The sequence below is a fragment of the Crocodylus siamensis genome, chromosome 5 (genome assembly GCF_052110815.1).
Source record: "Crocodylus siamensis isolate JL-2025a chromosome 5, ASM5211081v1, whole genome shotgun sequence".
NCBI classification, from domain to species: Eukaryota; Metazoa; Chordata; order Crocodylia; family Crocodylidae; genus Crocodylus; species Crocodylus siamensis.
Genome location: NC_143399.1, coordinates 50,863,934 through 50,876,205, shown reverse-complemented (window position 1 = coordinate 50,876,205; position 12,272 = coordinate 50,863,934). Strand labels below are relative to the sequence as shown.

General features: G+C 42.8%; 1 protein-coding gene across 1 annotated transcript in view; it reads left to right on the top strand.

Annotated features, from left to right (window-relative positions):
- Positions 1 to 10,529, top strand: part of ACBD6 (acyl-CoA binding domain containing 6) — a 131,514-nt gene extending 120,985 nt beyond the window's left edge. Inside the window, exons 7-8 of the mRNA XM_090048912.1 lie at positions 3,430 to 3,460; positions 9,892 to 10,529. Of these exons, the coding sequence (XP_089905038.1) occupies positions 3,430 to 3,460; positions 9,892 to 10,046 (186 nt within the window). The 3' untranslated portion in view covers positions 10,047 to 10,529. The remainder of the gene's footprint in view (positions 1 to 3,429; positions 3,461 to 9,891) is intronic.
- Positions 10,530 to 12,272: the final 1,743 nt, after the last annotated feature.

Here is a 12,272-nt window from a genome sequence, read left to right as displayed (position 1 = left end):
ATGCTGCCTTTCCCTGCACAGCTGGATCAGGACCAAGTCATGCCCTTTCTCCTGCAGAGCTGAGCCAATTCCCCTTTCCCCATGCAGCTGGATTGGGGCTGGCCTTCCCTCCAACACTCTCCGCATGGTATAATGGCCCCCCCCGCCGGGTGCTGGCTTGGGACCAGTGGCCAAATCCATCTCACAGACAAACTGGATATTGCCCATTTGGCTTGCTGGGCAAAAATGTTGAGCACCACTTCTCTAAACCAAACTCACTGCTCCTATTTCTTTGGGAGGTCATTGTTGACCCTGTGCAGGGTCCAGAGGAATCTGGAGAGAATTGGAGCTGCTGTTTCCTTGGACATTGTGTTGGGTGTATAAATGGAGAGAGCACGTTCTAGCACTGACATCACGGCAGGGCAAGCAGCACAGTTTACATTTGTATTATTACACTGATTATCTAATGACTTTTTTTGTGTTTGCACATAACAGAAGATTGAGATGTGGCCCCACTACTGGAAAAATGTTTAAATTTCTGTATGAAGACATGCTAGTGTCTTCTTTAAGAATGCTTCTGCACCTCGTGTTTCATTGTAAAGCAATGAGAGTTTCAGGATAACTGTAAGAATTATGTGGCAGTTATGTCATGTAATTTCCATAACTGGAGCTGTGGTGCTTATGTGCATGCCATGTTTCTAATTAGGTTTCAGGTGGGAACATCTTAAATTGAAGCATCAGGATCACTGTATCATTCTTGAGTCGAGCACTATGCCTCTCTAATGCACAGCAGCTGGACACATAAGTATTGTATTAGCCATGGTGCTCCAAATCAAAAAAGATATTGGGAGCAGCAGCCCCATCAGACAATTTCAGGGCCATTAGTGAACAGCTCCAACTTGAGCTTTTTGGTTTAGCTCAATTTAAAATTTGTCATGGGATAAGCAGAAATAAGAAGTATAACATCTAAACAATCTAGCCTTGGACTAGCTTCCATCTAGCATTCGGGTGACGGGAAACGTGAGAGTGCAGACAGTAACGTAACTTGTTTCTAATTCTTATGAAATGAAAAGCCTGTCTTATCCTGGGACTTAAACTCAGTTCTGACAATATTAAATATCAGAAATGTGTGTCTTTAGCATATAGATTTTTGTATGAAGCTCATGAATTAATATTTGATTATGTGAGTACTTGGAGCAACATTATATAAATCTTTGGAACAAGAACAAAAATATATATAGAATTTCTGTAAGAATGGGTCGTATACTGCAGTTTTGAGGCTAAGATTATTTATACCTGCCCTTCTAGGATGCTTATTATGAATTTTCAGTTCTCTTCTTTTTCGTTCTATTACAATTTAAAAAGGAAAAACGCAGGATGGAATCCACATCCCCTCCTCCAACACACACACAATCTGCATATTTTAAATTCTGCCTTTCCAATAATTCATGTTTACTGTACCCGCCTCTCCATCACCAGCCATTTTCAGTCTCTTGCTGAAGTCAGTGCTGTCTTTGTAGCTGTAGTTTTAAAGGCAAGCATGTGCTTGGGAACTATGCTGTGGCTCTGGATCTGATCTGATGTCTTATTTGTGTTGAATTATAAATTATTGCTGTTCTTGATTCCCTCTTGTTTGGTTTGTGGTATCTGCTTAGATAGCAATTTACAAATCCTAGCCAGAAATTTTCACTCACTCAGGAAAAGGAAGGCCCTATTCCATGGCGAAGCTTCAGCAATATTGTTTCTGGTACATAAATGTTAGGTGCCTAGAATCTTTTAAAATGCTGTAGTTCCTAGTCAGTTGTATTGAAAAAGGTTAAACACTGAACAGTGTATGTTCTGTTAACCAAAGCTTGGAAACAACAAATCTTCAGGCATGTTTTCTTCCTGTTTTGCAACTCTCTTCCCCACCCCCCTTTTGTTTCAGGGGTCATGGCAGTCTGTAGAACTTAGTTTAATCCCAAAGAAGATGATAATTCAAAATTGACCAAATTAATATTAAATCAGCTGATTGATGAAGGCAGGAGGGAGTTCCATAAAGCCAAAATCTGCCACTGCAATGTAAAGCAAAGCAAAGGAGCCGCTAGTTCTTCCTTCTATCATTTAGTGCGATTTTGCCACAAATAATCTGCCACTCGGGATCTAGCACCTTGTCGTGTTTGTTGCTGCTCTTTCTAGCAGGAGTAACACATCACCTCCTGTTGGCAAGTACTTGCTTCTGATAGCAGCGTTTGTGCTTGTCAGATTAGAGTACCATATGTTCCTCCCAACCTGCTGGCTGGGTTCCTTTGGAGTGTGCTGCCTGGGTTGGTGTAATAAATCAATATGCTTCCTACTGCTTCAGATGCACTAAAGAGGGATCCTACCTTCCTTCCTTGCTCAAAGCAAAGAGACTGCTTATACCTTTCCCCCTTCCTCTTACACAGTCCAATACAGGGTGGGACTGAACCCATAGAATGTGACTGAAATAGAGTACAGGTTTGCTTACGGGGGTAAAATCACACATTAACTCCTTAAAGTACTGCAATAGAATTTATTTTTATTATTTATACCACAGATATCTCAGAGTACTTCATATAAGAGCAATCAGGACCTTGACATGCCTGTCATATTTGTGTCTTTCCCTTCATGCTTATACTGCAGCGGCATTAGCAGGTTTGCAAAATTACCTTGTAGAAATTAGCTCAAGATGCAAAGGTTTCAATCTAAAGCTAAACTTATAAAATTGCAGGGTGCTCAGACATAGGATTTATTTAGAAAAACAAAGTGTGATCCTTCCCAACATGTTCCTTCATGTCTGGGGCATTGGGTTTTTTTTATTCCACAGTTTTCAGAAGCGTGTGAATCACAGGAATAGGTCCTACTTCATTTTGGTAATTTTAAAAGTGTTACCTTTCATTATGATCAATTCTGAGGCTACAAGAGCTACACACATGTAGTAGTTGATATTAGAGCCTGTTTTACTGGGAGAAGAAATATTATTTTGAATGCTGAGGCTACCCTTAGTAATTCTGAAGCATTGTCTGGGAGTTCTGCCTCTCCTGAAGTAGCTACTGAAGGTCTTGTCTGGAGAGCACCTCTTGCAATACACCCCACCTCATTCCAGTGTCATGTTGCTGTGGCAGACCTGGCTAGGGACCCAGTGTGTGGCTGTAGGACTCGAATCATTGATTTGATGTGCTTGGGAATGGTTATGCTGTGAACTCAGTTGTACTGATACTGTGATGTAATGCAGGCATTCTTAGGATGTATTGATGTACGTTCACTGCTTCCTGAGCCTATAACAGATACATTCAGGAAAATCTGACTACTGTTTAGCATACTATTTTGTGCTGTTTACCTAGTTATTTAGTAAACTGTTCTGAGTCAAGGTGTTTATTTAAAACTAGAATTTACTTTTGTCCTTAAAACCTGTATGCCACTCTAAAACTGGATGTGCTTGTTTTTCAGGATAATGAAGGCCAGACGGCACTGCATTATGGTAAGTCGGGTTTGAGTTTGTTCCATACTGACTACATGAATTTGCAGACTGAATAAATAGACTGACAGAAAAACAATGTCAGTAGAAGCATGGAGCTGTCCAGGAGCTGGAGCTGTGTTAGCAAGGCCAGCTAACTCCCAAGAGTCCAGTGGGAAAGCAGTGTGCAGAGGTTACAGCAAGTGACCTTGGGAATCTCCCATGCTAACATGTAGGTTATGGGCTGACCACACCCCTGAGATATGATGAAGAATGCCCCATCATCCCTAACCTTTACTATCCTCTCACACCTATCTGGACTTTGCCAAAACAGTCTCTCTTCAAATGGGCTGTTCTGGCTACTAGTGTCCAGAGTATCATAGTTTCATAGATGTTAGTGGCTGGAAGGGACCTTATCCCTTTTTCCTTATGTCTAGTCTGAAGCAATCTTCAATCAGTTTGTGCCCATTGTTTCTTGTCCTCCTCCCCCGGAGGGCCTTGGTTGTCAACTTTCATGTGCTTACTGACTTTTCTTTATTTTCTGAACTTTTCCCTTTAGATAATAATTCCCTTTCTGTATAAAGCAGTTTGCAGTACTGCTTTGTGTACAGGATACTATACACGGGAATGTCCTTGCTTACCAGAATTGTTGATGTTCAACCTGTTAGAAGTAATGCGTGGGGGGAACTGTATCATAGGCCAGGAATAGACATTGCATTATTTGTCCCTGGATAAGTCAGGCCTCTGTTTATCCAGGATTGGCATGTACACACATTACCCTTCTAATCAGGATTTAGTGAGTGACTGAATGAAATGCTGCTTTTCTCCCATTAATAATGCAGTCCTGGGATAACTGTACAGATACATACTGCAATATCCTAGGATAAGCTATTACTACGTCTCATCTGGGAAACTTTTTTAGGATTTATCCCAGGACAGTTTTTCCAACTGACATGTCCTGTGCTTTAACCATACAAAATACATGTCTAGCTTACAGCAGCAGCAGCAACTGAACAGATTCTTCACTTGGCCAAACAAGCAGTTTCTTACATCTGTTGAAATTATAGAATTGTCTCTCCTACAGCTAAACTAATTAACTTGACTTGAGTTATGAAAACTGAAGGTTTTAAAGTAAATCTTCTGCAGTAATCTTTTTAACTGAAGATTGTTATATGTACAAGAAAAAAATCAAAGTGACTAAAATTATAGAAACAGCTGTTGCACAAGGGAAATGCAACAAAGATTGACAAATATACTAGAATGTTTCCCTAAGTTAAGTAATTTCCCATTATTTTATACTGGTCAATCTTGTCACATTTGTACCTCTTCTCTCCATCTCATGCTGCAATAACATTAGCAGGTTGGCAAAATTACTTTGTGGAGATCAGCCCATGATGCAGTGTTTGCCTCTGGATTTAAACATATGTAATTTCCGGGCATCTGGACCTCTGGTTTATTTAGTAAAACAACATGCGACTTTTCTCAGCATGTTTCTCATGTTGGGGTCATTGTTCCTTTTATTTCAGACATTCAGTCATTCTGACTGAAATATCTCATTGTTTGCTGCAGGAGACGGTGGTGCTTATGATGTCAAAATAACGCCTTTCAACACCACATTGTGTTTTGTCTTTGTTCTCGTTCAAATGTTTCCATTTTCCTTACCGAGGGCAAAATTCTCCCACCATGGTTGGAGTCACTTCCATGTAGTTTTTCTTCTGAAGGGGAGGGTCCTCATGCTACCCCATGTACCCAGCTAAGGTGCCTGAACTAATCACAGGTTTTTTGCCCAGTTGAATGGTAATTTTTTTTTTAGTATGATTGAACTATCCAGTGATAGTCTGTCTGAAGCAGTAAATGAAAATTGTATTACATGTATGCAGACTATTTGTTCTCAGACTTTCGGTCACAATGGCTAGGGATTGAATTAAAGGGTCAACCTGAAATCTGGTTGTTTGCAAAAGAAAAACAAAACTAACGTGGTTTCAGTTTGTTCATGTCCCTGCATCAGTCTGCCAGTTTTGTTCATTTATAATCACAGTTTTCCTCTTGCTTTCGGAAACGCCCACCCACACACAAAGGGAGATGCTGTCAGAGAAACAGTGAAAATGACTGTGCACAAAATGCCCTCAGAGGTGCATCATAATTGGAAAAAAAGGCAGGGAGATTTTTCTTTCCTCTTTGTTCAAGTTACAGTAACAATGGTGGGTAAATGAATTTCAGCTGGCTGTGTGACTGAGGTGCTGGTGTCCCTTTGAGTAAAAGCCACTCTACGTGCAACTTGAGAGTCATATTTTAACTTGTAACGCTGAAAGAAAAAGTACTTTCAAGTGTGACACACATTTTACCTTTGGCCACTTTATTGACTCGGTCTCACCTCTTCCCCCTCCATTTGGGGATTCTCTCATCCTTTCTGCCATAACTGATCGGTAGGAATGCTGCCTGGGATCCCTGCCACGTAGGTCCACTCCAGCTCTAAATGTCATCCCCTCAGCAGCGTCACAGTCTACACATCTCTGAACCCAGCCTATGAAATGTTTTTCTCTTCATTTCCCTTTCCCATTCCCTAGCACTTCTAATAAGCTGAGGCTTTAAAATACCTGGCTAATTTAATAAATTAATTTGACTTGAATCCTTGATCAATTAAAATTAATCAGACCTAGAATTTACTAATAAACTTCACTACCATTATGATTCTTCTTAGTGGTCCAGCATGGGGCTGGTAATTGCAGCAGAGATGTACAGGAATGCAAGTAAAACTGTCTCCTCCTGGCTTTGAGAGCAGGATCTCTTTTCCATGGCCTTCCTTTTTCTTGCAGCCTTACCAAAATGGTTAAATCCCACAACGTGAGGACAGTAAGGCAGGAGCTGCTTTTTGGACTTATCCATCCACTTTTATGAGTGAGTTTGGTCTGACAGCTGTCCTTGTAGTGACAGCTCTCCTGATTACGGCAGGTGTCAAACTACCCCCTTAGATGGGTTATAAATCCTGGCTTGTTCCAATTGGCTCTGACCCTGGGTTTAATCGGAGGTTAAGTGGAGGCCAGCACTCCAGTCTGTCCTTCCTAAACAGGCTGCATTTATGAGAACCAAAAGCACCCACCTGCCTCCATCCCACTGTCTTCTGGATATTGGTGCTTGTGGCTAAATGTGATGCTTATTTGCAGAGTTGATCAGTATGAGCATGATCTCCCTCATAAATGGTCTGTTAGTCCTCTGCTCCCCCTCACCAAACTCCCCTTCATCCATCCATCTACTCACCTACCCGCCGGGAATACTAAAATCATTGCCTCTGCGTCTCCCAGAGGAAATCAAGACTTCTCCTAGCCATTGCAAGCACGTGACTTCAGAGTGGGCAGGCTCTGTATCCTCATGGGCGCTCTGTCATCCTTGTAAAGCACCATCTGTTCTGTACTCGGTGCTGTGGGAGGGGATGCTGTAGTGAAAATAAATAAAAAAAAATGAAATTCATCATCAAAACCCAGAGGATTAATGGAGTCGGAAGGCGAACTGTGCTGAATGAAAATTCATCTTCACCTGTGCCAGTGTCAGGGCTGCCTCTCTGGCACTTGACAAATAGAGGTTCCCAGGGTGCCATAAATTCAGCAGCTGTTCTAATCTCCAGGGACTTGTTTGTGCTTTTCAGAGATGGGTTGATGACCATTTGTATTTCCCAGCACAGCAACAGCACAAACGCATCCCCTTATTTAGAGCTGTTCCTGAGTGGTGCTGGATACCAGCTGAGCAGTGAGGGATCTCAGGCACTTGGTTGGTGCCGAACACCTCCAGTGATCAAGCCCATAGTCAATGCCAAAGTCCATCTTAGTCCTTTCCAGTGTGTGTTTGTGACAACAAGAGTGAACAAAGATCTGTTATTTCTTTGGAGAGGCAGGATCTGAGGTGGCTTAGGTTTTGTACAAGCTGCTCAGGATTGCCTGGGAAGCCATGAGGTTGACTGCCTTTGTGGCTAACTCTGGTTTTTGGAAATTGCTTTCTTCTTAAAGGCTCCTGGCAGCCCTGTCGGGCATTGCTATCTCTGTACTGCTTCATTCTCTCTCTTTCTCTCTCTCTCTCTCCCTCTCCCCGCCACCCCCCGAAGTTGTCTCCAGCCTCCTGCTTGCTTTGTCATCAGTCCCATCAGTCTTTCTCGCTCCTTTTTTTTAAAATAGATGCTCCAATCACACTTAAATTTATTTTAATTAAACTTTGCTGCTTGTCCGTTTGGGTCAGTAGAAAACTGCAGTGTAATGTAAAAGATACTCTAATTACGGCATTTAATGGCAAAGAAGTGTAAGTCTCTAAAGTAGTTAAAGTGCCTGAAATATAATTAACACCAATAATTAACAGTCGGGCAGGAAGCTGCCATCTTGACTCTCAGGAGGCAGATCAGGACTGAGACATTTCAGGATGTGCTAGAAGTCTGTGTTACCAGGATGCTTTAAGTTAAAATCGAGGTGGCAGAGCTTCAGCCCTTTTACCATTTTTAAATTAAGCTTTTTTTTAACAGCCCTCATGCTAAATTAAGTGTGGATAAGTAGCTGGAACTTGGCAAGGAGTTAGTGATGTCTGGATTATGTTTGGCTTGGATTTGGCAAAACGATGAGAATTTGAAAATGGTAGCTGGGCATGCATGGTAATATTTAAATAGTCATTGTGCTCCCTGGTGATCTTTGCACGCTAAGTGTAAGGGCACCAAGCTGCTGGCATGCATACTTGGGCTCACATGCCATTCTGGCATCGCAATGTCTATTGAATGGGAAATTCACAGACAAAGGCAAGGTAGTCAGCAAGTAGCAAAGAGACCCTAAAATAGACCTGACTCCAGAGAAGCATTAATTGGTTATGATGTATGCAAAAGGAAGCAGGGAACTACACAAACCATGCCCAGTTCCATGTGCAAAAGCAGGCACTCACCAAGGCAAGATACCCCTGTGTCGAGCACAGCTTGACTCTGATCTTCAGCTCTGCTGGGCTGGAGCAGGGAGGGTGAATTGAGGAGCGCAGGTAGCAAGGATGTGCTTTGCAGTCTCCAGAGGGGGGCAGCTGGACCTGCATTGGCCTCTAGTCTAATCTTAAATGAGCTAAATGCTACTTTCAATTACTGCAGTTTATAACCATCCCTCAAGGGCCATTATGTTGGCTGGGGATTAGAGGGGAGAGGATGTTTTGTCCATGCCAGCTTTTACCTGGCCAGGTCCCCATGCTGAATGGAAAGGAAGGGGTGGCATAGAGCCAGCACAACTTGGCACCAGCTGAGGATTGATCCAGTCTTTTGGGGCAGCCTGTAAACCGTTTTCTGGTAAGGGAGCAGCAAAAGGGGCCTTCTTGGAGTCTTACTCAAGCTCAGAGTACAGGTCATGGGTATGAAGCTGGTTAATAAACACATCAGTGTTAAAGGATTTTTCTACCATTTGTGTTTGTTTAAAAAAAAAGCAAGGCAGCTCCAGAAAGTGTCAGTACATTGAGATTATATTACTAATGAAGGTTGCACAGAAACAGCCAGAAACCAAGACAGTTAAGTGACAAGTACTGGATCGCTTGATACCAGCCTCCATCACTCACTTGTACATACCTGAAAACTGAACTTTTGTGGCTTCTTTCCCACACTGCCCCTTACACTGGTGAGGACTTCCCTGTAAGCACCTGGACAACTACATTTTCCCTCTCCAGTGCTCTTCAAAACACTTGCCTTTTCTGGAGCACCTACAAAAATACTGGATGATGGCTAAGCTGCTGAGATCCATTGCCCAGCATGGTGTCCAGGTTCCCCATGTCCCCAGGCCATCTATAAGCATCTTCTATGTCCTGTTTTATGCTTAGATTGCTAGCTTTTATGGACAAGGATTGGTTTTCTGCTTTGTGTTTATACGATACTGAGCACTGAGGTGCCCTGGTTCATGCCCAGGCCATACTGGTGCAGCAGTAATGCAAATAAGACCAAATAGGTTATGACTTTCAAAATCTTATTTCCTTTCATTCCTCCTTCTTCCAGCTGACCAAATTTACCTGCCTTCCCTGGACCCCTGAATGCAGTACTTCTACATTGGCGTCTATACCTGAGGGCTCATGTTTGCTGCTAGATCCCACTGCTGCTGGCCTCAGCCAGTTAGCTGTGCTGTTCCAAAGTACAGGTCAAAGGTTCAGGACAACAGGAATCTTCAAGGCTGTATTTTCCCTTTACTTAGCAGTGTTCACTCTAAATCCAAGTAATATTTTAGTGCTGAATACTACCCCCAACAAGGTTTGCTCTGCGCTGCCAGAAGCTGAAGTGACAGATCCTAGCACCAGTAAATATCCATCAAGTGTAAGGATAGGATGCCTAGCACCATTGTGGAGCATTGTGAAATCTCCCTTGAGGTGGCCACTTTTTTTATCTTCCAGTTTGTAAATGCCGGTCCCTGCTGAATTACAATTCCCATTTGTTGGTAACCCCATACTAACTCTGCCTTCTCCTCCAGCCTCTGCCTGCGAGTTCATTGACATTGTGGAGCTGCTGCTGATGTCTGGAGCAGACCCCACTCTCCAGGACCAAGATGGTTGCCTGCCAGAGGAAGTGACAGACTGTAAAGCGATCACATGCATGCTGCAGCAGCACACAATTGGCAAAACCTAGCCAAAAGACTGGGTGACTGCGGACAGCATCAGCTCAGTGCTTTGAGAATGGACAAACTCTGCAATACCCCCACTGTCCTCCACGATCCTCTTCAATATGCATTGTTTATTTTTGAGAGAGGCACATTATAGTCAGGTGGTTGGGGTCTGGCAAGTCTGGCTTACATCTTTGGACTGGCGATGGTATTGGATATGTATTGTGCATAAAAGGATTCAGGTTTGCATGCTCTGGAATTTATCACTGTTCGGGGGGGAAGGGGACTCTAAACAACATTTTATTGTATTAAACATGGCTGCTCATTTGGAAAATGTATATGATTAGTGACTGTTGAACGGATCAGCTCTGAAGATTCAGGTATGACCAAATGGGACCCATGGGGAGATCAGGTGTGGTGAGGTTTGTTTAGTCCTGTCAGGAAGCCAAGCTGATTTTCCCTGGGCCTGACCAAATGCCATAAATAAAAGCAAGAGCAGAATATGAAAATGGTTTGACTTTTTTGCGGGGGGATGACCAGACTCCTGCAAAGCTGAGGGAATGGAGGCCTTTCACAAACCCTTACCCTGCAAACAAAGCCTGAGCATTCTTCTGATCAGCTCAGGGAAATAAGCATTTTCTTTTGCTTGGGTCCCTCTGTATCACAGATACAAAGTATCCTAGGGCCTGAGAAATGATGTAAAAGGAGGACAGACGTCTGTCTACATTGAACTCTCACTCTCCATACCTAGTGTGAAATCTTAAGGAATTGTTTTGCCATTTGTATGACTGTTTCTTATATGTTCTTATAGTTAAACATAGGAGTAAGAATCTTTTCTTCAGTCTCAGTTGTTTTTGTTTCGTTTTTTGTTTTTCCAGCTCCTTATCATGGGAAAGTCTTTAAGGATAACTCTCTGAGGTCAGGTGCCACTGATAGTGATTTGTGACAGCCACCAAGAACCTCTTAGGGACTAAATGGCCCTGGAGGGAGCTGTGAACATCTAGACTGCTGTTAGGAGTGATTACTGTTTGGTTAGTTAATAGTCCAGCGGACAGGATTGTAGAGGTGTGTCAGATGTGCATATAACTGCAGTTTCTTTTTAGCCGGGTTGGAGAGTGCTACTGTGTGTTAACCATGTCCTCATCCAGTGTTAAGGCTCTTTCAAAATACAGGGAACTAGCACTAGTCAGGATAGGATTAAAGCCCACACAGTTCAGACTTATCTGTACAGCAATGCCAAACCGTGTTTGTTAGTGTCAGAGACTGCTGTGCTCTTAAGTCATTTGATGCAGGAGATTTTAGAAGGTGGATGGAATTGTGCAAATGTAACCGAAGTATAAATCCATTTGACATTGAGTCTAGCCCTTTCTGTTAAGGCCCGACTACAGAAAATGTTATTTTGACTCACTGAACATAGTAACATGGTGTGGATGTTTGGTTCCCCAGGGACAACTAGCAACAGTTCACCTTGTGCTGCTGCTACTTGTCCCCAGGAAATACCCATGCTCTGGTGCACAGCAAGATACCCTGGGGGCAGCCTTTCCTGGGGGGCACCTGGGACCACAGCAGCAGTGATCCTGCCACGTGGAACCTGGTTGGTAGCCGCAGTGGGGCTCTGGGCGGCCTGGCTCCACTTTTGAGCAGCGCACGCTACCTGTGCGGACACTGCTCCACATTTTTTCTCTGTGGGTTTTTTTGACCCCTGGAAGAACAGAACACACAGTGAATATGGTCCCTACTCATGCTTATGGTGTGACCTGTACAGACACATGGATGGAACATTATGACTGAAGTTTGTGCCCAGTTGTCTCCAACGGTTTACCTGTTTTCCAACTAAACTGACTTCATTCTTCAGCTGACATCAGATCTGAGGTGGTGACCCAGCATCTACTGAAAGAAAGGGGAATCTTTCCATTGACTTTTGCCAGATTTGTAGCTGCCCTAATTTAACACTTAAAAAAATGTCATTTATAAATAGCATGTTCTTGTACATTTTTAAAGTGTGGTTGAACAAAAAATATTCCTTTTTGTCTCTGTGTTAGTTAACACCCAATTGACCCATTTAAAATACTGAAACAGATGCACTTGTTGATACAAACATATATTTATTGGAGAATGTATAAACCTATTTTGGAAGACAAATAAGATGAAGAAATTGTTTGTGCAGCTCTGTGCTCTGCCTACCTGTGGATACAAATATGAGCTTCCAAAACAATAGCCCAAGTTGGCTTTAGTAACATGGCAATGTGCAT